Source organism: Xiphophorus couchianus, chromosome 20 (assembly GCF_001444195.1).
Source record: "Xiphophorus couchianus chromosome 20, X_couchianus-1.0, whole genome shotgun sequence".
Lineage (NCBI taxonomy): Eukaryota > Metazoa > Chordata > Actinopteri > Cyprinodontiformes > Poeciliidae > Xiphophorus > Xiphophorus couchianus.
The window spans coordinates 19,479,597-19,506,361 of NC_040247.1; the positions used below are offsets into that span (position 1 = coordinate 19,479,597).

At 39.7% G+C, this 26,765-nt stretch overlaps 2 protein-coding genes across 4 annotated transcripts; one reads left to right on the forward strand and one right to left on the reverse strand.

Moving 5' to 3' along the window:
- Positions 1-3,126: 3,126 nt before the first annotated feature.
- On the forward strand, positions 3,127-9,181 carry mmp19 (matrix metallopeptidase 19). Its single transcript, XM_028002353.1, has 9 exons — positions 3,127-3,378; positions 3,473-3,558; positions 3,707-3,837; positions 4,599-4,811; positions 4,939-5,184; positions 5,927-6,034; positions 6,251-6,415; positions 6,519-6,646; positions 7,961-9,181. Exons 1-9 carry the CDS (start codon positions 3,289-3,291, stop codon positions 8,186-8,188), a joined length of 1,395 nt encoding a protein of 464 aa, XP_027858154.1. The 5' UTR covers positions 3,127-3,288; the 3' UTR covers positions 8,189-9,181.
- Positions 9,182-10,862: 1,681 nt separating this feature from the next.
- On the reverse strand, positions 10,863-26,759 carry LOC114135251 (transmembrane protein 198-like). 3 transcript variants are annotated; one of them, XM_028002357.1, is made up of 5 exons: positions 26,531-26,759; positions 13,639-13,892; positions 12,926-13,501; positions 11,605-11,682; positions 10,863-11,378 (listed from the first exon to the last, which is right to left on the reverse strand). In XM_028002357.1, the coding sequence occupies exons 2-5, from the start codon at positions 13,790-13,792 to the stop codon at positions 11,326-11,328; spliced, it is 861 nt and encodes a 286-aa protein (XP_027858158.1). In that variant the 5' UTR covers positions 13,793-13,892; positions 26,531-26,759; the 3' UTR covers positions 10,863-11,325. The 3 variants fall into 3 exon arrangements, with proteins under 3 accessions (XP_027858158.1, XP_027858155.1, XP_027858156.1); XM_028002354.1 differs by having other exon boundaries at positions 11,534-11,682; XM_028002355.1 differs by having other exon boundaries at positions 11,515-11,682.
- Positions 26,760-26,765: the final 6 nt, after the last annotated feature.

Below are 26,765 nucleotides of genomic sequence, written 5' to 3' on the forward strand. Positions count from 1 at the left end.
AACACTGCCTTTTTATAAATTTTATGAGCGCCATTAGGTTTGCTTATAGGTGGCAGATATTTATAGCTTGAGACCAGAAACGTTGCTTTTCTTGGGTTTAGTCCCTTTGCTGCTTTATACTAGAAAAGTGTGAAGATGAGTTGATGCATTTATTAGCTTTAGATATTAAGATCCACCTTCTCCATTTTACCTTGTTATTGAGCAAAGTATGGCATAACGTGAAGAGACTTAAAATTTATGTAGACAGGCCTGGACTGTTTGCTAAGTGCTAAGTGTTTGCTAAGCAGGTAGCATGCTTGCTAATTTCCTATTTTAATGTAAGATGGGATGTTTGTCATGACCTTAAACAGTTTCATGCTTTGAATCACATCCAGCCAAATGTCACAAAGGCTGATTGATCAAATATTGCTACAATTGCAATACTGTGCATTATTTTTCAATTGTTAGTGAATATTTATTGCTACTTAGTTAGGTTTTTGATCATTTCCTAAAGCAACAGGAAGTGTTAATAGGTCTAAGTGAGCGTGTAAAATTTAAAATAGATCTTTCTAATTTATAGAAATAGTCACAAAATTTGGATGTAAAGCAGATGAGTGCAAAAACATGCAACTGAGTGACCAGGAAGACACAAAAAAGAATATTTATAATAACTTCTTGAAGTTAAAAAAAACTTTTTACATACATATTCTCAAAAAAAAAAAAATAATTTCAATCAAGGCCAGAAATGTGTCCTAGATTCTTTGAAAATGTAAAATGTAATGTGTGTGTGGGCGGGTAGGGTGGGGGTGTGTGTGTGTGTGTGTGTGTGGGGGGGGGGGGGGGGGGGGGGTGCAGGTGAATGTGTTACTGTCCTACTCACCAAGATGTAGAGAAATAGAAAAACATTAAGCTTTCCTGTTTCATATCAGAGACATAAAATCATGTTTCTGCTTTTTTGTTAACGCCACAAATCTGTTGTAACACAGACAGACACAGGAAACATAAAGCTGACTTCTCCAAGTCACATAAATGTGTCATTAGAGTGGTTTATTCAAACTTGCAAATGTTTTTCAGTGACGTGTGGTTTCTGTACACTGTGGCATAAAATGAGTTAAGAACCGCAGGTCCCTTACTCTGAGGACTTTAGAGATATCACACAGTGGTAATGTGATACCTCCAACTACAAAGGCGTTTTGAAGGAGGAAAGGTTGGTAACTTTGATTTGACGTCACAAGACGCACAAGAATTAGGCCGGTCAGATGACATTAGTTAACAACACTATGGTAGAAAGAAATTTTTGTCAGATTTGAACATAGATACAGTAACATTCAAGCTGCAGGAGAAATCTGAAACAAAGAGTGAAGATGATAATCATCTTTAATCGATTCTGTTTAATATTCCTTGTTGAATTTCTCCGTCTGGTGGCTTTCGGTGCATATTTGCTGATTATAAAAGGAGTAAATATCGTATGCTTCTTTTCTCACCTTAATAGTTATGCTTTAGTCTGCCTGTTTAGTGATTGTGTTCGGTGGAAGTGATCCTGCACTTTTGCAGGACGTATTGTTGGTACTTAGAAACTCATCAACCAGGACATGTGGTTTTTATAACAGCGTGGCTTCCTGTTAATGCTTTAAAATCTTAGCAAATAAAAACCAGCCTACACCGGTCCTCTTTAGAAACCACTTCCATGTGTTTTATTGTTGCCCAGTCGTTCAGCTCAAATATGTTTTGCTGCTGCTGTAAAGAAAACAAGTCATCTCTTGATGATGGTCTGGAAAAGTAAACAACGATTTACAAATTAAATAGCAAAACAGCCTTAAAACTTCACCATTTAGGGAAAACATCTAAAGCTATTTGGATTTATTGTACAGAAAATTCTGGCTGGTAACTTTAAAATGGACAATGCCAAAAAGACTCAACATCCAGATGCATAACATTATGAAGTAAAATGAGAAATATACATTGTTTTCAAAATTTCACTGGCATCCATTTGTATTCAGCCCTCTTTACTTTGATACCCTTAAACAAAATCTAGTAAAACAAACTGCTTTAGGAACTACTTTCCCAATATCCCAAGCGTTAGACATCTTTCGGAGAACTGTTCAATCTTTCATCTGAAAATGGAGGATAACTCAAACTCCTACCACAGTTATTCAATATACCTGTGTAAAGTTTTAGGAGACACAGAAAACATGTGGAAAAGTGCTAAACAAGAACAAAAGTGAACTTTTTGACCTATAAGCAAAAGATTATGCAGAGGAAAACTAACCCTGCACATCGATCTGAACATCTGGGCGACACATGGTGGTGGCAGTATCATGCTGTTTAGAGGCTATTCTTCAACAGGGACAGAGAAGCTGCTTAGACTTTTTAGGAAAAATACAGGGAATCTTGTAAGAAAACATGTTAGATATGCTGAATATTGATGCAGAAAATAGTTAGTTTTTTAATTGGAGAAAAATGTTGAAAATCATCAATCGTATTCAGTTCTTTTAACAATTGTGCATTGCTTTGTGTTGGCATATCTGCTTACATACGTTGATGTTTGTGTTTTGTAACATGTTAATATGTACAAAAGCTCCAGAAGTAAAACAAAATACAGATGCAATTCAATTCAAATGTTGTGAAAAATGTAAGTTTTGACCCCCTTGGGAGCAAATCCTGGCACATTTTGTACTTTTTTAGCTGCATTTCTAAATGTAGATGAATCCCACCTTAATTATACCAAATACTTTTATTGTAAAGTTGTGTTTACGCATGGTGCAAGTACGTCACAAATCTATATAAAAAAGCGAGAACACTGTTCTTTGTCAACAATAGAAGTAATGCTTTGTCCCAGATGTTTGGGCTGAAACAGGAACGTGGGAGACAGAAGGTGAGTCTCACCCTGTGTTTTAGGCCCATCATTATCTGAGATACACAGCATATCCAGGACAACAGGGAATAAACACAAACCCTGTCATCCTGGAGATTATGTTGCTTGTTTAGCTGTATTCGGGAAGAACTCCCCTCTAAACGGAGCTCAAACTCAAACAACTGGGTCAACTGTGAAGCGAGGAGAAGCTCTCTGAACATCTGTACAGTTTAACTGCACACATGTTGGCTGAGGTCAGCTGGCCGCTCTTTGTAATTCTCATTCCTCTGAGGTGGATCATCGCAGCCGCGGGGCTGACTCATGCCCGGCTGAGTTAAAACTGCTGCAGCGCCTGGGAACACAAAGAGTCTGCTGTGAGCCTCTGCTGAACACTTCTCACTCCATAAAGCGCCAGCTGTGGATCCGCGGGGACCGGACCTGTGGATGAGAACCTGATGATGGACGGATCAGGACTCCTGCTGCTGCTGCTCAGCCTCAGAGCTGCACTGTGTGAGGTGGAGTGGACAGAGCTAAACGAAGCAGAGGTAAAGTCAGCTTCATCACACTTACTTACCTTCATCTTCCAAGTGTAGAAATTACTTCTTGTGAAATGAGTGTATCTTTTTGTTCTGCGTACAGGCGTATTTAAAGCAGTACGGCTACTTAAATGACCCAGCTGACCCACAGGACCCTTCTTACCTGGAGGAGGTCATTGAAGCACTGAGGTGACTTTATTGTTGCTTTTCTTTTAATCAAGCAAACGTAGACTAAACTTAAAGGTGCCTGCTGTTGCAAACAGGCATTTCCAAACAATAAATGTGTCAATCAAGCATCAGTTTGCAGATGTTTAATTGTCTTAAATTGTCTGGTCAGAGTCTTCCAGGGGGTGAATGAGCTGCCCCCTACTGGAGAGTTAGATGAAGCCACGCTTGGAGTGATGAGGCAGCCCCGCTGCGGCTTGGAGGATCCGTTCAACAAGAAGTTACACAAGTACAAAGTGATGGGTGAGTCAGAAAATGTAGATATAAATGTTTCGTTTTAGCCTGAAAACTTCAGTAGCTTTTCTAGCAACCAGCCGTCTGTGTGAGAGGTAGAAATACCATGTAGTTTTACACAAGGGTGTAAATCCCATCTCATTATTGGGGGGGGACCATAAACAGGAAAATTTCTTAAGACCAATTTATAATAGTAAAATAATAAATAATAATAATTCTAGACTTTTCCAAACCTATTTAAAGCCAAATTAGCTTTCTCGTGGCAGGTCTTGATATGGGGATTGTTTTCGTCATCCGACAGTGAAGCAGAGTTCGTGGAGTTCAACACAGGACAAGGAAACGTGTTAGAGACAGTCAGATAAGTCAGAGAGGTGCTAAAATGGTCCAGTCAAAGTCCAGATCTAAATCTTTTTGAGATTCACTCCACTCTGACTTGAAAGAACAGGCAGAGATTTCAGTTCCAGATGTGCAAAGCTGGTGGAGACATAACACAAATGTTCTGCAGATGTAATTTCGAGAGTGATGACTCAAAAGGCCTGGATCCAAATGCATCACACACTTTTTAGGTTTCACTATGTAAACATGTGAAAACTATGTATCATTTCCTTCTCCTACTAAACTGTGCACTACTTTTGCGCTTGAGTCCCATAAAATCCTAATGAAATACTGTGAGGTTTGGAAATGTGTCGCTGCAAAACATGACAAGGTTTGACTTCCTTAAAATGTGGTTTTAATGGCGACTCACAGTAAAGGATTCTTGTCTTTCTCAGGTCGTTGGAGGAGGAAGAGACTCACCTACCGCATCCACAACTACACACCTGACATGGTGAGGTCGGAGGTCAGGAAGGCCCTCCGCTCTGCCTTTAAGTACTGGAGCGATGCGGCTGATCTGACGTTCACAGAGATCGACTTTGGCAGAGCAGACATCAAGATCTCTTTTCATAAGAAAGATGGCTTCTGCCCAGTCCCGTTTGACGGCCGGGGTTTGTTCCCTTTCCAAATCCACTCGCTGTTCCCCACACAAGCCATTTAGCAGGAGTGTAATCCTGCTGTGTGTGTGTGTGTGTGTGTGTGTGTGTGTGTGTGTGTGTGTGTGGATGCTCTTTGCAGGTCACGTGCTGGCTCATGCTGAGTCACCAGAATCTGGGATCGTCCATTTTGATGAAGACGAGTTCTGGACGGAGGCATCATACTACGGCACTAACCTGCGTATCGTTGCTGCCCATGAAATAGGACACGCACTGGGACTGGGTCACTCCCAGTTCAGAAGCGCTCTGATGGCACCAGTTTATGCTGGTTATCGCATCAACTTCAGGCTGCATTCAGACGATGTTAACGGCATTCAGACACTTTACGGTAAGTGCAGTAAGAAAAGTTCCTGTGATGGTTCATGATAATTATTATGATCCTGACAAAGTGAATCAACCTTGATATTATTCCTTTTTATAAACTTGAGTGCCATCCCATTCTTAATCCACAGAGTTTAAACTCTTCTGGGAAGGCAGAATTATATAAAGTTGACTTCTTTGAGCTTTACATGATGTCATCATGTTATTCACACATCAAAAACACACCTGGATTCTTTCATGCATGTTTGAGAAAATCCATTTTATCTAACCTTTTGATTAAAGTAGTCATGTTTATGGACACAAACTAAACAAATAATAATGATGGAAAAGGTGACATGTAGAAAATGTTGAGTAATTATGCTCAGATTTGCATAAACTTGAATTCATAAATTGCAGGAATCTAAGAATCTAATGTTTCCATTCTTTGAAGTCTGTTTCTTTAAATGTGAAATCAATGTACTCAAGGAAGAGTAGGTTGATTAACACTCAAGTAAAAGTGCAAATATTATTATGTTTTTCCCCCAAAACTGTTACTCAAGTAAAGGCAACCAGTACTCCTTGTCTCTGAACATAGATAACAAAATTATTTTGCTCACAAGCTTAACGGAAAATCGACAGTAAGCATTTAAATGAGCAGCAAAACGTATCCCAACTCAAGAGAGCAAATCATTTACTTTTATGTTCCAAGATGTCAAAAAAAGGGAAACATTTATGATTCCTCAAACTTTAGATTTCAATTTGTGTTGCAGGCAAACCCATCAGCACCATAACGTCCAGTACACCGACCCTGGGCAGCCCGGTGGAGAGCAGCTCCATACCGGACCCCTGCACTGCGGACCTGGACGCCATCATGTTGGGTTTGTTACCCGACACCTTGCTGCAGGCATTCTGACCATTTAAAAGAGAAAATAACCAGAACCATACTAAATTTTCCTTCCATTTTCAAAGTACAGTATATGCATAAATGAAATCTACAAAACAAACACCGTTGACTAGATCGAAAGAGATTGTTAATTGATTTATACATAAATGTTTAATAGATTCTAGAATAATATCAAAATCTGTCTATTCAGGACCGTGGGACAAAACCTTTGCCTTTAGTGGGGACTATGTGTGGACTATCTCTGATATGGGCCACAACAGTCCAATAAGGATCAACAGACTGTGGTGGGAACTCCCGGGAAGCCTGAATGCTGCTGTCCACTCACAGAGAACCAACAAGACGTACTTTTTTAAAGGTACAACCATTTCTGTTTCATGGCGCTGAGCCTCTGTTGGATTTCTTCTGCTCTGCAGCTGCTGCTTCTAAACATTAAACATCTGGACTCTTTCTGGTCACAGGCAGTAAAGTGTGGAGGTACACGAGGTTCATGCTTGACTACGGCTACCCCAAACAGGTCAAACGCGCCCCGCCTAACATCGACGCAGCCTTATACCTGCAGATTAACCAGAAGCTTGTTTTCATAAAGGTAGGCATAAAGCAAAGCAGCATCTCAGTAAATGAATACTTTAAAAATGTTTTAGTCATTTTTAAAGAAAAAGGTCACAGGACAAAGTTTTAAAGTGCTTATTTATGTTGATTTTTGTTAATTATTTGCTTATAGCAAATAAAAATCCATCAATACTCTGCAATAAAGCATAAAGTTCTTTGTTAGTGCCTACCTCAGCCCAGGTAAAACTCCTGAAGTTGTATCTGTATTGAGTTGTATTGAGGACTAGCTTAACTAGTTAGTCGTTAAACTAGCTTAACTAACTGCATTTCCATTGACCACAGAGTTAAGCTAATTTAAATTACGAAAATAAATTAACTTAATGGAAACATGTAAAAAAAAATTTTTTAAATCTCATGTTTTTTGTAAAAAGTTTTGTTTGTGTGTGTGTGTGTGTGTGTGTGTGTGTGTGTGTGTGTGTGTGTGTGTGTGTGTGTGTGTGCGTGCTAAGATGAAGTAGTTTTTTCGGCCGTATCAAAATTTGTGTATTTGGTAAAACTGCAATGGAAACATTTTTTCACATCACTCCGGTGACGTGTTCAACAGCCGGACGTTACCACCGGTGCAAAGGACGAAGAAGACAGCAGGAAGTAGTTTTCTCTCACAGCATCGCACAGTTCATAAAAAAGTTGTCTGTCATTCCAACATGTTGAATCCATAATCCTTCTGTAAAATCACTGAATTATGGCTGAATTTTTAATATAATCTCATGTCACTCTTGACATATGTGGCTACCATTATTTTTATTGAGTTATCATTAAAACTCATTAAAAATAAATTGTTTATGTGTGATTTTGATTTAATTTCTTATTTAATGAAAACACTGCAATTGCAAAATTGTGTTTTTTGACATTAGCAGAGTAGTGACTAAGATTTATGCACATTTGTAATGAAAACGCCGCTACGCAAATTCCTTTGAATGGATTTTGCCCATAGTCCTCTACAGGGTACCTGTTGCTTGTCTGACATTTGCTTCGCCACATTTTTTTGTTCCACTAAACTTTCCATTATTAAGCCCAGGTAAAACACTCCCCGAACAGTCAGTTTCTCCAGCTCTTTGTAGATGACTCTCCTTTTGAATGGAGTCAGTGACTGAGTCAAGTCAACAGTCTTCCCCTTGATTTTGTAGATATTTTTATGAGAAACTGTATTTGAGAACTTCATTAGCTGTAGGCTATCATTCTGAAATAACCCAGAAGGTATTTATTGAGATGCACCTGCCTTCATGTTTAACGATCTCAACTGGTAATTATATTTTTTTTAATCTCAACTCTTTGCTCCTTATCTATGCAGGGATCGGACCACTGGCAGTTTGATGAGGTGAAACCCAATTTTTCTTTCTACCCTAAGCCGCTGAGCAAGCTCGTTAGCGGGTTGCCGTCCTCTCCTGACGCAGCCTTCACCTGGAACAATGGAAAGATCTTTTTCTTCAAGGGCGACAACTACTGGAGAGTGAACGAGCAGCTGAAAGTGGACAGCTGGTACCCGCAGAGCAAGGCGAAGCGATGGATGGGATGCTAGCGACCCACCACCAGGGGGCAGCAGCAACCAGACGACGGGATTCTGACTCCAATCCCGAGGGCATTGACTAATGAACCTCAACATCAGTGATTAATTGTGAATTGGTGAAAAATAGCGAGAGACTGACTGACTTAACTTCACTGGATTTTATTACTGTTGAGCCCCTTCAGGCTGATTTGTGGAGAGTAGAAAGTCTCCACAGGCTGATGAATTATGTAAGCTTCAGTATAATTTTGGAGAGAAATCGAGGCCATCTGTTTTTCTTTTTTCTTCCACATATGTGTTGGATTATGTGTTGCAACACTTTTGTTAAGATGTTACATTATGGCTTTTTTCTTGCATGTTGTGCATGTTCTGTATCTGATTTTTTTTTTTTTTAAGAGAAAATGTGAGATTTTATAAAATAAAAAGACATTGTCAACAATGCAAACGTTTTGCTCTGTCAGCAGAAGAAGCTGTTCATAATTACATAAAAATCAGATAACTATGCTACGTTCATAGTGATGAAAGAACGGTCTGTCCTGCATTGTGCTATCTGCACAAAAAAAGAGAAGAAAAAAATTTGGAGGCGCCATGGCAACGCCAACCAATCAGAGGGTAGGAAATCCTCCCCATGACCTCTTTATTGTGGATGAAAAATCCAGTGAGTAATGCTGCTGGAGTTGCTGAGAACCAGAGGAGACAAACAGTGCTGCACAGTCGAGCCAAATTTTGAGTTAAAACTGTTTTTTTTATTAAAATCTGTGAAAACTATTAACAAGTATTTACACATTCAGGCAACAAGTGTGCTGTTTTTGAAAAACAACAAACGAAACGTTAAATCTTTAAACACAACCTACAAAAAAAAGGGCAACAAAAAAACCCTCAAACATGCAGTTTTGTTCTTTTTTTAAACACTACCAGGTACTGGATTATCACATAAATTACGTTTATAAAACATTAGCATACATCTTTTACTGACTGTGTTCTGACCAAAGCTATGAAGTAAAAAAACAAACAGATCTACGGTAGATCTAAAACAGATCCTGGAGGCTCCAGCAGAGAACATTGAAGAACAGTTTCTCTGCAGATTTACTTTACATTGTCAGACGCCATGAACTCACATCACATCTCACCGTTTATCCACACAGAAAACAAATAGAGATGCACCAATCAATTGGCCAGGTATCGGAAAGGAGCTAATTTTCCCTCACTGAGCTCTGATCAGTAATTCTGAACAATCAAACCATTTATTCACCACATGCATTTTTCAGTGAATAACCCTTGTTGGATTAAAAACACTGTTTATATAGTAATTTATTGCTAATACACTGGCACAGATAAAGATGAAACAGAACATTATTTACATTCTGATGTGTAAATGTGATTTAATCTTCTCAAAACTTTGTGGATCAGTGTTTTCTAGTATTTCAGTAAAATGTTAAACCAAATTCAAAAAAGAGAATGCGAACGTAGGAAAGGTCCAATATTTCCAACAAATTTTTTTTTTATCATACCAACTTTTTGTATAATTTCTAAATATGATTTAAATGTCTAAAAAATCATCTAAAGATCACAATCAAGTCAATTTTTCTTGATCAGCTCAAATACTGAGGCAATTTTTACAATTTAATAAATGGATAAAGAAATACCACCGTGAAAGGATAATTTTTTCCAGTAAAATCTCTTTTCTGGATGGTAAATATTTACCGGTTAAGGTGCCGGCCAATCACCCTTAATCCACCACATTTTGCTGAGAAATATTTTTTTTTTTTGTAAGTTAAGTGGAAAAGAACTGAACATAATGAAGCCTAGGCGCAAATTCAAACTGGAAGACTCTTTTTTTCCCCACCGGGACCCGTTAATTGAAGCGACCCGCCCACAATCGTCGACCTATCAACGCCGGACCAAGCCACGTCACGTCCAATCATCGACCAAGTCCCAGCTGATAAGGACCTTCATTCATGGCGTCCTTCGCTCTCCAGCCGAGCTCAACCCACCACCACCCCTTCTCCTCCATTTGCCCGGTCCTGAGGCCCGCACCCTTCTTCAACCTCCACCACCAGTGCCGGGCCCTGGGGGATGACGTTCCTAACAGCATCGGGGATGCTCATCTGAAGCCTATCGCTAACGCTGCCATAACCGTTATCCCCAGCCGGGGCCCGAGCGCCAAAGACTTTAAATTCTGTTTGTCAATAAACTCTTCTAATTGTCTTCTCATCTCCGTCTGAGTCTCTCCAGATTGAATTTACATTTTAATGCTGTAAGTTAAACAAAACCAACAGCAGGTACCTTGATGTGTTTTTCACTGAACCTCAGATAAAGGTTAGGGAGTTCAGAATAGTTCAGATAAATATTAGGGGAAGTGCTGTGATGAATAAATGGGGATGTTTTTGCTGTTCATTTTATATTAAATTCAACACTAGAACGTCTACTGAGGAACCTGCAGCACATGTTTTACAGAAACTCAAACACTAATCTGCTCAGACCTCAAAGACGTTTTGAAAATCAGCAGAAAAACAAAAGATTGGTGCAAATCTAAAAATAAAAGAAGTACATAAAATCAAATGCATTACTTCATCAAATCCTACAACCACCCAACTAGCATGTAAGACGTGTAATACTAAAACTCTTCATGGTAATGGCTAACTTCTGAAGTACAGTACACTAAATGCAGAGATACGTCTGTTTCTGAGGCTTCCAGTTGTTGCTGTGTATCAAATACACAATAAGTGGAAATGGGAGACCTTTTTCTGTTAGTATCGACTGGATACTGTTTCTCTGAGAAACACAGTGGTCATAGTGGTTTTAACACCATCAAAACAGAGTTCGATGCTTGTTATCCCTCAGTGGCATTCTGTTTGACACACAGGACTCACCGCAAAACAAACAAAAAAAAAAACACATCCTCGCTACCAGATCTACTTCACAGCAATTAGAGACACTAGAGCAGTTGGCATGAACTGCTCTGCGTGAGGAAAACCCCCTAACCAAAGGAATCTCCTGATGAAGATACCTCCCACCAGGAATCAGGAAGTCCTGCCTTTTTGCTCTGCGTTGGTCAGACCCTGACGACTGGAGTCGTGGCTGTGAGGGGAACCATGGATCCGGTCTCGCAGTCCATGTCGACCATGGTCGGGTTGGTGGTGCCGAGGCTGCTAAGGGAAGTACCTGTTCCCATCTGCCGATCTCGCAGACTTTGCAGGTAGCTCTGAGAAGACGAACGGCAAACACAGAGAGACACGAGTTATGGAGGGGAAGTAAGGTAGAAAACATTACCCACTCAGAAAGACGTTTGCTCGTATTTAAATAAATAAGAATAGAAAAGAAGTCACTACAGCACACGCCTTGTTGGGAGACACTGACCGGTGCCAGTAGATCCCCAGCGTAGCGTTTCACTGGGGTGGCTTTACGGCGGTATGTGCCTTCCTGCCCACCTGCCTGCTGTCGCTTCTTGGTGTCCTTCTCTCGAATCCGCATCAGTTGAACCCGCTTCTGTCTCCGGCTGATGACAACTGCAAGAGAAAGGGCAATTTGAAACCAGCCTTTGGAAACTGATCGTGTCTGTGAAACGCTGACCAAAACATCGATCATGAATACTTTCAGCAAACTGTCTGACTTTAAGCGAACAGGCAGCATTTTGAAGGAATAATTCAAATTTCTGACAAGAGATTTTTGCTCTGGCCTGAAATTAGCTTATTCTTTAGAGATCCTTCAATATCTTGTTAAGACAATAATTCATGTGATAAAATTCTCATTCTTTACTTGGATATTAAATAAGTTTTAATCTCAGGGTTTCTAGTGCGAAGAGAGCTTGTGAGTTTAGGAGAAAAAGTTTTGTGTCATCAAAATATTTCTGTTTGAGGTTTTGAGCAACATCTAAAAAGTGGCAACTGAAAAAATTTCAGCAATTTGTCAAGTGTGAAAAATGTAACTTTAAAGTGTTTCATGAAAGAACATGACAGATTTTCTTTTTTTTATTGTAAATCTATCTAGTAACATTGTAGACAAACTCAAGTGTTCAACTGTCCCAAAAACAGTGTGATCTAAAAATCCTTCACTTCTCTAAAACTCGACTTTCAGCTCTCGGTTCAACTATCTACAAATTAAATGTTTCTTCTTCAGTCAGAAGATGAACACTTAAAGTGTAACTAAACCCAAATCAACTATTTTTGTTCATAAAACTACTAAATAGGTTATTTAGAGTCCTATCTTATGTTTCTTTGCAAATGTTGACATTTTCATGTTCATTTTTTGGTTCTGCGATATTTGACCTAAAACTGTCTCGCTGGTTGTAGCGGTACAGCTCGGTACAACTTTGTCGGGTATAAAACCATCTAACTCAGACACACGGCGCCGCTCAGTGGACAGCGAGGAGTTCGGATAATGAGCGTTGCCGTGGCGATCAATGCCTCAGCTTTGCAAATGTGATTTATGTGCAATGTGGACACGGAGTGGAATGGCTCTCCTCTGCTCTGACTATTGGTGAAGGTATGCTGTCGAATGGCCGACTATCAGACTGACTGCAGTGGTGAGGAAGCGAAGGCGTTGTCGCCATAAAATCTATAACTACCCAGAAAAACAATCGCTAAACTTATCACCGATTGATTTTAAAAAAAAATACTAGAGGAGTCTGAAAAATTGGTAAATATAGCAACAAAGTGGATAGGGGAAGCACATAAATGTACCATGTAAAGTTAAAACAGAACAGTTGTGATAATGTTAAATTTCCTAAGCCAAACCGTATGTTTTCCTTACCCTCAGTGTGTGAGAAGCTGTCACCCGTCATCTTCCACTGGATCAGTACTCCTATGAGGCTGAGGGCAGGCCAGATGCCCAGAATGACCCAGCTGTACCAGCACAGCGCCGGCCCGGGCGTGAGGCGCAAGCAGTCATATACGTGATTGGCAAGAGCCAGCATCTCCACAAAGTAATCAGCGCACACGGTCATGATAGCAGCTCCGAACACGGCCGTGGAGAGCATGGTGAAGGCCTTCTGCCACTGCAGCGTCAGCACAGCAAACAGCATGCCGGTGCCCAGCAGCGTGCCCAGAGGCACCCAGAGCGTGGTCGGCGTGTAGAACTGGTGAGTGACCAGCAGGCCGGCCAGAGCCAGCAGGAGTCCCAGCAGCAGGCCGGTCATGAAGAGGCCGACGCTTCGCACCAGCATGGTGACCAGGCCGCACAGCAGGCCGATGCCGAGGCCGATGCCTGCGCTGGCCTCCACGCTCAGCTGAGTGTCCAGAATGTGCTCCTTGTGGCACAGCAGGAAGATGATGACCGAGCCGAACATGAGACCGGACAGGAACATGACGGCCTTGAAACAGCGGTAACCTAAAGCAGGAAACACACAAAAAACAGGAAATGAACAGAACAACCAACAGTAATCCAAAGATATAACTTTAAATACTCCATGAACTGTGAAAAAATAAATAAAAATTTTGGTGTCCGTGAGGAAAAGAGGTCCTCACCAAAGAAACAGTAGATGATGCCAAAAAGGCAACACATGGAGCAGATGATGGTAGGGATGATGTCATATTTTCGCTCAATTTCCAAACTACAAGCGTTGACCTCGGCCACACCTGCCCCCCCGACCTCGGGGCTCAGCCCAGTGGGATCAGCCATTTTGGTTGGACGATGGACGCCTCGAGGTCGGCTGAACTTCCAAGATTAAGGCAGACCTGCAGCTGCTGTTATCTAAGGTCCATCTGTACAGGATTGGTGACTGTAGGAGAAGAGAAAAATATTAGGGCAAACCTAAAATCACCACATAAAGTATCAGATAACTGAGGTGGAGGGGGAAAGATTTTAAGCATTGTGTGCATTAGCATTCCTCCCTCTCATACAGTACATTTCCTCATGGAACCAGCTGCAGTTATAGCTGAAGGTGTTTTGGGGAAATTTTCAACCAGTTTTATTAATCCAAAAGCTGAGATTTTTGCAAACTCTTTGTTAGAAAAACATAAAAATTGACTCTGAACATGAACTTTCTTACACCTTTAGTCCATCATAATTGTGCCTGTATAGAGGCTGTGAATCCCTGAAGGGTTTTGTGTTTCTTCCTTTGTTTCAAGATTGGTCCTGTATTTGCCACCATTCATCTTTCCATTAACTCCAAGGAGGTTTGATCTTCAAGACAAACATCCCCACAGCATGATTCTACCACTACCATGTCTCATTGTGGGGATACTGTCTTCAGGGATAAGTACTGTGTTTTTAATTAAAGGAAAGAAAACTAAATTTAGTTTCACCTGAGTTTGCAGCACGTTTTAGATTTTTTAAAAATACAAATTAAAACGACAGTAAAACCTATCAGTCTACTGGTCTATATCACATAATCCCAATAAAAAGCGCTGAAGTTTATGCTTATAAAGTAACGCATTCAGCATTCACAAGCTGCTTAATAGGCAAAGGCAAACTGGTTCTTCTAGTCTATCAGGACGTTTTCCAAACTGGTCTGTAGGTACAGTTGCCATCATAACCACTGAAGTCCATCTGCTGACTCTGCAGTTTCTGCTGACTCTGCAGCATCTGCTGACTCTGCACTTTCCTGTGAAGTGCTCGAGTCGTGAACTAAGAGTTCTTAGATTGATTTAATGAAGTAGCAAATGATCTGTAACATTGGCTTTTCAGTGAAAAATGTCTCCACCCCGTTTCCAGCTCTGTCGTTTTGTTTTTCCTCTGTTTTCAATCGGTTATTCAGATTTTAAAAAAAATAAACTGTGTCGTCAACTTAAAACACATCGCCCCTTGTTGGGTTAAAACTTGAACGAGCACATGCACAATATTCATATTTCTCTCCCACTTTAAAACGTTTTCTAGAACTTTTCCGTTTCTTCTTAGGATTTCTGTTTCAGAAGCCGTCCACCCTCTATTTGTCTTGAAAAATTATATGACATTTAAGCCGTCAGGTCTTCGGGGAGCCGCAGAGGGCTGAAGGCGTATGGGTGGACTGCTTCTTCTCTGCGAGGCTGCTGGCAGGACTGCTGTATGAGCTCACCGCAGCTGAGATCAGATTACAACTTATTCCCGTTGTCTACTTCAGACAAACACTCAGGAACAGGCAGTTCTGTCTTTTGAGCAAATATAACGCCCTGCTTCCTTCTTTATTGTCATACCTACTACCATGTTCTTCCTTACCTCAACGTTTTTAAGAGGAGAAATATGTTTGTTTGTTTTTTAAAGCAAAAATGAGCCACTATTGTTTTGACATGTTTGCAGACATAAGGCTGTGTAATGTGAGTGTCCTGCCCAGGAATGACTTTAGTAGGAAAAAATTAGACCAGCGGAAAGTTTTCCTCTCTTCTTCAGTCACAGTTTCTCTACACCTATTCTCTTGAGATATTTATCTTTTACAGTAATTCATAAAAAGGAATAGATCATATGAATTTAACTTTTCCCTATAATACCAAAATAGAAAATACAATGTATTTAAAATGGCATGCACCGTTGTCCAAACAGTTTTAATATGAGAAAAACAAAACGATGCAAATTAAAGAGATTTATCAGTGAGGAAACAAATAGTTTTCTGGCAGGAAGAAGGTTTGGACTGTTGCCTCAAAGCAAGAAGAGCGTCTTTGTGACAACTGGAGGGTGTGTGTCATGTACATTTCAGAAAATTGAAAATAAACTCCAAATTTGTAACAGATGTGAATTCATGGTTGCAAGTAGAGACTCTGCAACCCCAAATCTGATTAGAGTTCAAAACAACAACTTTTGTTTCCTTCTTGTTTGGTCGGTACCGAGATCTGACTCTTCGTGTTTAAGAGGAGAAATACGTTCCTGAAAGTTTAAACTTGAACATGATTTGTGTAAAACTGAAATGTAACTGAAAGGAAATAAAAAGTTGACTAGTGTGAAATACATTCCTTTTGTGAGTAGATGTTAGTTTAGTACCTTTTCACCTAGTTGGCTTTTATCCAACTTAACGTGACATCTGGTATGGAAAACCTGATTGGTTTACATTTGAATAAACCTCGGCCCACCTGTCTTCTGATGATGAATAGAAACAGACCACACCTGTGTGTCACGCGAGACTTAAAACCTTAGATCAAACATAGCTAAATCTATACAACATACAAACGTACTAAGCCTCAATCCCATTTACTACTAAATGTTTTTACAGATTCAAACACACTAGATACTAACGAACTCCCACAAACCTGTTGCATTTCAAGAGCTAATTGGAGATTCACCAGTTTTCAACTTGATGGTCCCTGACCGATCAGAAACTCAAAATTCTACACGTTTTCCCCATCAGTGAATGCACCATGGTAAAAGTTACCATGTTGTGCAGATGCAAAAAGTTGTTAGATTAGTGGAACACTGCCAGACTGGACCTGTAAGCACTTCCCTCGAGACTATTCTGACTTTTAAGATAGATGACGCCTTTAAAGTTTACCTTTGCTTCAGACACACCACACTCATTACACTTCTCATTTTAAACATTAGATGCCGCTGTAGATAGAATATGATATTTATAAATGACAGACAGAAGAAGAACCAACTGAACTGTTTTTAGCCATGTACATTTTAAAACAAATGTTATGTGGGTCTAAATGTTAGGAAACGAAGAAGATCTTGAGGAATATCACATCCTGCAGTGTCTTAGAAGTTGGGTCTCATTTTTCACACACTCCTTTTTACCAATAGAGTGTGTTTACTGAAAACAATGCTGTGGAACACAGTGTTCTGATGTGCCACCGCCAGATACATTATTTTTCTGTGATGCCAATATCTAGTTATTAATTTTTTTAAAAATCAAGAATGAGAAATTAAAATACACTGCTCTATGTGGTCCTCCAAGTGGTCTGCTAATTATTAGCCAGTTTAGTCACACAGTAGACGAAAATATAAGTTTAATTTTGGTTTCAAGCATCTAGCATCCAGAGATGAGTAAAGCATCTGCATAGCTTAGCGTGAGATTGTAGTGATGTCTTTATTGGGTCACATATGTCATATTTGAACCACAGCTACAGTACATTGATTCAGTTTTTGGGGTGATCTATTTTTGTGTGTTAGATGCTTCAAAAGTCTTATTGTCCTATTGCATCATGTCTTCAAACACAGTCGAAATGCTGATACAAATAGTGTGACTGGAGTATGACATACACCTCTAACTACTCCCTTTAAACCAGCTTGTAAGTGTTGCTTTGCTTGTGAAAACATCTAATTTGCTTCTATATTGCTGCTTTTACTGCATGCAGAAAGTTACAAAAGTTTGGATGTGAATGACAGGTTGAAACAAAATACGAACCCCTCCTTCCCAACAGCCAAAAACAACACTCATAAACCAGGTGAATCACTGGGGGTGAACATGTTTTAGCTTAAATTGCTAACAGTAATTAGCTCAACAACAAAAAAACCTTTTTTTCCTGACAACAGCTTGACTTCTCAGGCAAAACACAGATTTAAACTGTAATCCGATGTTTCGTTTCACGTTGCACGTAACAGATATAAAAGGTAATAAACTTTGCTTCTTCCATCAGTAAAATGTCCACAAACTGCAATTAAATATGATTCCTTCTTAAAAGGTACAGCATTGAATAGACTGTCATTCAAGCTAAATGTTGTCCAATTTTAATCAGCTACTGAGCCTAGTACAAAATAAAGATTACAAGAAAATTGTTGAATGATGCACAACTGGCTTTTTGTCCTTTCCCTGTTTGGAGTATAAAATGTGTTTTCAGTAAAAACATACAAATTATAACCAAGGTTTTTATTGATGTTCTATTACAGATCTTGGAGAAAACTAGCTAACTTGCACTGAATATTCTCTCAAGGCTCAGGGGCCTCACGCGGGGCCTCACGAAAGTTTAGTTAGATAGTCCTGCTTCTTTTTTGGACCCCCCACTGCTGCCATTCACCAGTTCATTGAATTTGTATAGTCGGCATATATACAAAAAGCAAACAACTCGGGTTGTAGCAGTATCCCTGCTTCTCCCTGGCATCTTTATGTGCTTTCCTTTTTGAGTCTGCATGGTTTCCTCTCAGTGCCACTAGAGGTCACAGCATGGGCCTCAGAGTCTTTGTTTTGCCCCATAATGGCTCTATTCTCCCCCTGCAGCATTGACTTCCAAGCCTGCCTTGACATAAGACACCACTGTGATGAAGGGAGGTAACTTGAGACAGAGACATGGGAGTGTACTACTTCACACTGCTAATGCTGACTAAAACATTATTTTAACGTGAAACAAACTGTCAGAGATGCAGATAAACAGAGCCTCAAGTTTGCTAATGCACATTTCAACCTGTTAACATGGAGCACCATCGAACTCTGGGCTGTTTGTACTTTTGGTTTTCCGAGTCAGGATTCCAACTTCAAGGAATCTATAAGACTTGTTTAGACTCGAAATTGAGAAATGACTACTTCTGAGTACAAATTGAGAAGTGTTTTGCAGCTGAGGTTTATAGCCCATGACATCTGCTGTCTGCGTTTTCCATTTGATTTATGCAGATTTCCAAAGGAGAAAACCGGTTCCACAACCAAAAACCTGGTTCTTGTGTTACTGTTTGAGCATCTTCTTTCAAACCTGTTAGTATGACTTTTAATCTTCTTAATTAAAGTCAAAAAAGTCAGAATAAAAAGTCATGAATGCATAAGAATGACAAAATATCATTTTCTCTGTTAGCTTCCTACTGATTACAGACATCTAATAAAGTTGGTAAACCAGATGAATTTATAATACAGCTATTCAGCCTAATCTATCTAATGCTGTGTGCAATGTTGTTTATAAACACTGTCAGGCCTTTAATATCTTCTAATGCTATTATTAGAGCTTACATACAGACAAGATAACAGAAATGCAGGACAAAAGTTGTGCAAAGCAAATAAAAAAATACTGATTGTTTGAGAGAGCGTTTATAAGCTGAGATGAACAGTTTCTATGTATGAAGAAACACATACGGTGTCTTACTGCAGTGTGATCAGAAAATTACATCAGAACCTGCTTATCAAAACTGTCTGGAAAAATAACTGGATCTTAGTTTTGCTTCAACAAAATCATTTCAGAACTGACTCTAAACACAGCATTTTTCTTTTCTTTTTTTACATTTTATAGAAATGTTTTATGGTAAAGATTTTAACAATTTTTCACTGCAATCAGAAATAACAATGAAAAGTTGCTCGTCGCTATTTTCCGGTCCCAAAAGTGAAAGTGGACTCAGGCAAAACAAACTTACCAGAAGAATAAATAAAAACAACATTTTCTAGCTGTAATGTCAAATGACTGGCTTGAACACTTGCATGTTAAATGTAAGTAAATATTAAACGCTTACAAATAATTAAGTCGCCACTCCTTTTTTTCACTGTGTGGAAAAAACAAGGCAGGCTGCAGAGGGACTGTAAGAAGATACTTTTTGCTGGCCTGAGATACCCTCTGGTAAAATTGTGAGCGGAGCAAGTTACAGCGCTCAGCTGCTGGGGAAGACGCAAAGCTGATTTCCAAGTTCTCCACATTGCTAATTTGGGTGTGTTTGATCAGGGCTTGGTCTTGTGTGGTCACACCCAGGGGGGGGATTCTGCAATTCCTCCACTTAAATGACAGCCAAGACCAGCTGAGAGGCCGGAAAACCTGCCGCGTCACGGATCGCTGTCCGACATGGTGGCTTTAAAGATCCACCCAGGATCTCACACACACACTTGTGGCTGTAAATCATGGCACCTTAGGAGCCGAACACAGCAACCAGCTGAGGGACCGGCCAGGTCTTGACAACCGTAACTACGGGTGCGAAGCCGAAAGGTCTCAGAGGGAATACAAAATGATGCAACAATGTGTTGTCTTCATCACAGCTCCTCATCACAATAGCATTTGCTCTAAACCATTTTGAGCGAGACATCAAATACCGAGCTTCCTGTCCCTCCACGGCAGGAAGTGCACGACCAAAAGAGGAAGTGGAACATCATGTTTCAGCAGGAACTTAATCCTGTGTTTGTGACAAGGAGCAGAAACAGAACAGAACGAGTTTGGTTATCACGTACGGAAAGCAAAACTCACAAAAGAGAACCTGGTGGAAGTGTAGCCGGTTAAATAAACACTTTTATCCGAGACTCGAGGAGAAAAGCGAGCGGCGTAATGACACAATAAAAATAAGCTTTTAATCTGCCCTGCAGGCTGATCTATCAGCGAAACCATTGTGTTGCAAGTGTGTAATGTGCATGGCTGCAACTGAGACGGGATTTTGCGCACAGCAGTTACTAAGATTTACGTCTGTTCAAACAGCTTGACTAAATAAATACAGTCAGCTGACTTTTACTTTTACCACTCATTTTTAATATGCTTTCGCTGAACTCAAACTCTGTTTTTGAGCCCATTGCAGTTAATCATCACTTACATGTGTCAAAAATAATTAATGTCCAATAATAAACTTATAAAAACTCCTCATTTATTGGCTTATTCACACTTTCTGCCTCCTGAAGAACTAAACACACTCCTGAACTTAATACCACACTGAAACTAGAGAAGCACAGCGAATGTTGGCTTAGTCCAAGTATGGCTCTGCTTTTAAACCACTTGTGTTAAATATAGTGAAAAACGGTAATTTCATTCTGGGGAAACTTTATGTATCAATATCTGACACCCGATGAATCGTCTCGGATGTGTCTCCAGCTCTGAGGAATGTTCCACGCTTTTTCCACTCTACAAAACTAGCAGCCAATTGGACACATTTTTGATACCTACTTAATAGGGACAAACATCTTTGATAACATGTGAAGCCTCTGCTAAAAATACTCCTGATTTATATATTTTCAAATGAGATTTGCATCTATATGCTCTCTGGGATTCTAGTCAAAAGGATGTTGACATATATGCTTCATTACATGGTGATTAATGACATCATAATTTATTTAAAAATTATATTTTTATTAATATTTTATGCCTTAAACAGGGACTGGGTCTGCAAATAAGATGGTAGCTGGTCTGCTGAAAGAAAGAAAAGTTGGCTATGTGACAATAACGTTTACCAGAAGAGCATTAAGGTTCTCTTTTAGTTTGATCAGAGATTGTCATCTCTCATGTTTCATTTATCAGAACCGTAATCAGTGGAAATATAGTGTAAACTAGATAGTATAAAGAAATCTTGATATTTGATATTACCACAATGATATTTATTGTGATTTCCCATGTGTTCCTCACTTGAGTCTCCCAACACAAAGGTAAAGTAAATGAAACACTGTCTGGCACAGTTTTATTTACATTTTCCTATCAGTCACTCAACCTGTTGAGTTTATTTTTGAAGTTAAAAGAGCCAGAGACAAATGAAACATGAGTGGAAAACCCCTTAAACACCATGTCTCTGCCGCTGTGGTTTCTAGTACAGAAACACAACGGTTGGCAGGCAAGAAGGAGGCTATATGGAAAACTCTGTATATCCAGTCCACAAACCATGTATGCATCTTCTAAAATATTGTACCTGGAAGTTGCAGACATGTCAGAAAAATATAATTATGCAAAATATTCATATCAGTGTGGATTTAGGATTTCTTAAAATTCTAACATTTCCACATATTGTCATGTTAAGAGGAAAATTGTACTTTTTCGGATTTCCAACCATCTGTTAAATACGCTCTCTAATTAGTTGCCTTCTACCTTTGTGTACTTAGTTATGTCCACTCTGGATAAAAACTAAGCTTCAGTTTCTTCACTCCTGTTAAATCTGCAGAGGGACAAAAGCATGTTGTCGCATGACGCATGCTTATGTGTCATACGCAGCATATGCTCATTAACATGGTCATTTCCATCTGCAGATTGAGTTGCACTAAGTCAGAGCTGTAATTCAAATGTTATGGGTGGAGTGTGCAGCGTGTGGGGTAAGGAGGGGCTGTTCCATAATTCTCTATTAAGGTCTGTGGTGCAGAGGAGCATTCAGCAGGCGACGTCCATATGTTAGTGAGAGCCTGACTGAGAGGCCTGGAGTACGATAGTGTGAGCTGTTGTTGAACAAGTTGGATGACGAACCCTGAAAGTAACCACAAATTATGCAGAAATGCCCCAGAGTGAGATGGTAGTAAAACAATGACAGAGAAATTTTATTATTCAGATATTATCGAGTACTTTGGAAAAGTCTTGAGTAAACTCTTTAAGCATTCCTCTCAACAAGCCACCTTTCGTGTCAACTTTTAAAGTGGAAAAGATGACTTTCAGTCAGATAATTGCTATCTGATTGAGATTGTTTTTTCCTCAGCACACACGCTATACGTCGGCGTGTTCTCGAGTGAAGGTATACTGATGTTCAAATTTTTTTTTACAATTTTCCAGCACATGGTTAAAGTCCATCTGATAAGATGCATAAGGAAATAACCAGCAGGATCCTGGCTGTCATGTCAGTTCTTCCCCCTCCCCTACTTGTCACTGCCGACCAGCTGGCTGAACTACATTCCCCACTCTTGCAAGAAAGACAAATCAGACAGATTGGAAAAATTCCTGTCCATTGCATGAGCTCCACCTTTTAAAGGCAACAACCATTGGCAATCTACAAGCAGTATGTTTGTTAAGCAGTCGGCTGACTACAGATACTCTGACTAATTACGAAAGTAAAGAGCATGACAGCAAAAACTGATGTAGATGTTAGTGACACACATGGTAAAGCTCAGGAAGAGTTGTGAGGACATGTTCATACTGATAACCGTAAATACTGTAAAGGTAATATTCAAGAACAAGAATAAGATCCTAATTTCTTGTTTTCCTAAACAAGAAAGTGCAAAAGGATTGTTGCATTTCTGTTTAAATAAAATCAATCAGACTGTATCATGTATTTTTGTACTCAATTTATTTGTAAATACTAAGAGACTGTTGCTAATGTATAGAGAAATTAAAGGTAAACATTTTGGCTATAGCATGTGTGTATTCTTTGCTGAAATACACTTATCTAGACTTATGTTTTTTACTTTCTTCCATGTAGACGGGGTTATTGTACAAGATCCCAACAGCTCAATGTTTTACATACAAAGATACAAATGATTTAAAATGAAGAGTCAGATAAAAACAGAGCTGTGTTTCAGACCTCCAGAGTAGTGGCCATATATGTCAGCAGCAGCTCTGTCATTTAGCTCAGCCGTTTAGCTCTCTTTGTTAAATTCCACTCTGCAGTCACTGAACCTCCTACAGCAATCTCACAAACCTAGAATGTCTTCCATGGCTTTTATTTTCCTAGTCAGCCAGGCACCCTCTCATCTGAGCTATGTTTAAAGCGCCATAAGTAGTCCATAGTAGGATGTTTCAGAGTTACTGCAACCACTTTCGTTGTGGCTACTATTTGGACAATGAGGGTTTTCTTGCAGGAAGGAGTCACCAGACTCGTCCATCTCTAATACAAACTTGTGTTGTTCTGCATTTCAGCTCTCCCAGATAGACTACCTCTGCTACAGCCACTCCATACTACAGATAGGGTGGAATCATAATCGAAACAATAAGGACAGAGTCAAAAGCAGTCCAACTTTGATCAGCCTCTGGCTCTCTGTGCCTCTTTTCCTGCCTACCCTTATTTTCCCCCCAGAGCTAGGAAGAGTTTCCTCTTTGGGTTTTCACAGGGATTAAACCATCTGGTGCAGGCTGTTAGAGGAGCTCTGCTCTGCACCGAGTGGCTGTAAGTACAGACTGCAAGCACCCCAGTAAAGAGAGGGCCTGAAGGTTGTCATCAGAGTCCCAAACCAAAAGGCAATCCCAAGCTTGATCACACAGTAAAACCAAAGGGCAGGGCTTTCTGGGAGCAACAGGGCTCATAAGTAGACATTATAAATGTTTCACAAAGGAGGGTGGAAGATATCTCCTACTAGGCATGGCCCGGATAAGATTCTCTCAGGATGATACCCCCGAGCAAAGATTTCACGGCTTTATGGCTTCTATACAAAGCTAGCTTGTACTTTTAGAAGAATGGCTTTCTTTCCCTCCTTTAGTGTCCAAATCATAGCTGTTCATGTTTTTTACAACCAGAAATATATATTTTTTTTTCAGAACAGTGGGTTTTGTAGTTCTTGTAAGCAAGAAAACACATATATCAGCCGATTAGCTTTAATTCGAGTATCTAACCAGCAGTGAACAGCAACAAGTGGTGGAGGGGAATAGACGATTCAGTCAGATGCTAACTTCAGCATTTTCACAGCATTTCACAGAAAGCAACGCACACCTAAAGCTGATGCACATTAGCATCATCAGTGAACGCAGATTAAAGAAAAAGAAGTAGATTATGTTAAAGTTTAATTTAATAAAATGAACTCAAATTAGTCTTTAGTAAAAGCTGAACAACCTTCTTCTTGTACTCTTGTGGCGTGTCCTCTTTGTTTTTGAGTATTTCAAGTCCAAAATACAGTTAGTACCCCACCTGAAGTCGATTTTCTGTCTAGAAAACTCAAAGCTCCTCAAGCAGCCCTGAATTTAGAACCCAACATTATCACTGTGCATAGATAATGGAGGGAAAGCAGTTGGTATACACTTTTGCAATAGCACTTCTGTTTGCTTCTCATTGAACAAGTGGTGCAAGTAATGCTGTAAAATATTGATTTGTGAGCATGTACTTTTACTGCTTAACCACATGAAATTAAGAGAAATCCATTGTTTTCAGCTGGAAACCTGAACCAGCTCGCCATGGGTGATGTCAGTTTCAGATCCGAGCTCTGACTTCAGAGAAAAATGTAATTAATCGTCAAACTCACACATGCTCTGCATAACAAGCCGGTACTAATTAGCATATAGTTCTGTGAAACCCTGATATGAACGCCTGGTTCAGTGCTTATGAATACAGCCTTTATTACTCTGGGTCATCACGTCTTAGTCCTCAAATGCTTTGCCTTAGTAAGGATAATGAGGGAACTCCTGTAGCTTCCAAGTTGTCACTGTTTGTGTTTTTCTCAGCAAAAAACACACATATTTTTGTTCAAAAGACAGGAACTAATCTTTAAGCAAGAAAATGAAAAGTAGCAGCCTTCATTTAGCCATCTGACAGGCAGTGTGCAGCAGTAGATTTAGGATGGTGCCTAGTTGTGACTGTCGTTGAAAGGGCTTATAGTCACTGTAAGGGCATAGCAAGTTTTTGAAGTTTGAACCTCAAAAGTTAAAAGTAAAATTAAAGGTAAAAAGCTTACCTTTAATTAATTGTAGAAAACTCAAGTCTCTGGTATTTTCACTGACATCTCATTGAAACATCCTTAAACCCTACTAAAAGTTTTAAGAAAGCAACTTTTAAAAGCCTTAGTATACAAAGTTTTCCCCAGAAAACTTGCTAAGCTCTGTGGTTGGGCACTAGGGCAGTCATTCATCCAGCAGGCCTTTGTGTTTTTGAGTGTAAAAATGTTTAAAGTTGACAAGAAATATGAAAATATCATATGATAATTATGTACTATTGAAAGATTGGTAGAGAAATACCTGAACACCAACTATAAAATCTTAAAAAATGCAAACATTTTAAAAAGACTTAAATAAATAAGCAATGCTTAGCCTGGTGAGGGCACAAGTACAGCCTGGTGGCCTGCCAGGCTTATAATACACTGGTATGTCTTTACACTACAAACTGTTCTAATATATGCCTCTACCTGTGCGATAAACACCTGTTTCAGTGCTTAGCATTACAGCCTGTATTAGTCCGTGTCATCATAGATTTATAGTTGCAACCTTGAGCATTTTTCAAGACCTTAGTGTTTATATTTTTTGCAGCCGGATTTATTTGTTGTTATAAAAATACCAGAATTTTAGCAAGCTGACTGGCAGTGCACGGCTATATGGGGGTTTGCTGTTATTCTGTGCCACAGAAGAATTGACATCTTATGTAAAGAACTTGAAATTGCATGGACGTCTTAACAGAAACTTTTTTTTAAAAGCAGTTTTAAAAGCCTACTTTTTTTAAAACCCTGCTATAGCTCACGGCTTCTGGTTAATTACACTAACTTGGCTGTATTTAAGTTAGCAATAATAAATAAAGTTACACATTTGAATGAGATTTTGAGCGCTTTCTTGTCATTTTTGGACTCTTACACGTCCCGTTTATCTAAGCCAAGACTTACTAAGGCACATTTCTGTGGGACTTTGGTATGAACGCCTGGTTCAGTGCGTATGAATACAGTCTTTATTAGCTTGTCTCATCATGTCTTTGTCCTCAATGCCTGAAGGATAAGTTGAATTATGTGCTTGAAAAGAGAAACGTTTTATTGCAGCCATGGAGGCAGCCTGGCTACGTGCTCTGTAGCAAACATCTCCAGCTGTAGACTTTGGCACCAAGGAGTCGAGATCCGGGATAAAACATTGTCCAAACAAAACCGATCCAGGTTAATACACAGAGGTGCTGGTAAAGTAGTTTAACTGACTGAAAGCACCGAGATTCCCTAATACCGTCTTAAACTTTTCAGAAGAGCTAGCGTAAAAAAAAACTCACCGATTCTCCAGCTGAAACTTCTCCTTGACAATCCGCACAGGCAGGAAAAACTGCCCACCATTCAAAAACACAAAGACAGGGAAGCTAGCTACCAAGGAGAGCCGGGTTTCTCTCACTTTATCCCGAGGCTGTGTTCAAACTAGGAGGCTTCCTCCAACACGAGCGGCATCGTTTTGTTCCTCTCCCTGCTTTATGCAAATCTGTTTTTCTCTCCCCTCCCCCCCCCCCCCTCTCT

Bases quoted from the DNA above. Each gene is read 5' to 3' on its own strand.
- mmp19 (XM_028002353.1), top strand. From the start codon at position 3,289: ATGATGGACGGATCAGGACTCCTGCTGCTGCTGCTCAGCCTCAGAGCT. The intron at 3,559-3,706 runs GTGACTTTATTG...TTGTCTGGTCAG, and splicing joins GAGGTCATTGAAGCACTGAG to AGTCTTCCAGGGGGTGAATG. The intron at 4,812-4,938 runs GTTTGTTCCCTT...TGCTCTTTGCAG, and splicing joins AGTCCCGTTTGACGGCCGGG to GTCACGTGCTGGCTCATGCT.
- LOC114135251 (XM_028002354.1), bottom strand. From the start codon at position 13,792: ATGGCTGATCCCACTGGGCTGAGCCCCGAGGTCGGGGGGGCAGGTGTG. The intron at 13,502-13,638 runs GTGAGGACCTCT...TTCCTGCTTTAG, and splicing joins CATCATCTACTGTTTCTTTG to GTTACCGCTGTTTCAAGGCC. The intron at 11,683-12,925 runs GTAAGGAAAACA...TTTCTCTTGCAG, and splicing joins CAGCTTCTCACACACTGAGG to TTGTCATCAGCCGGAGACAG.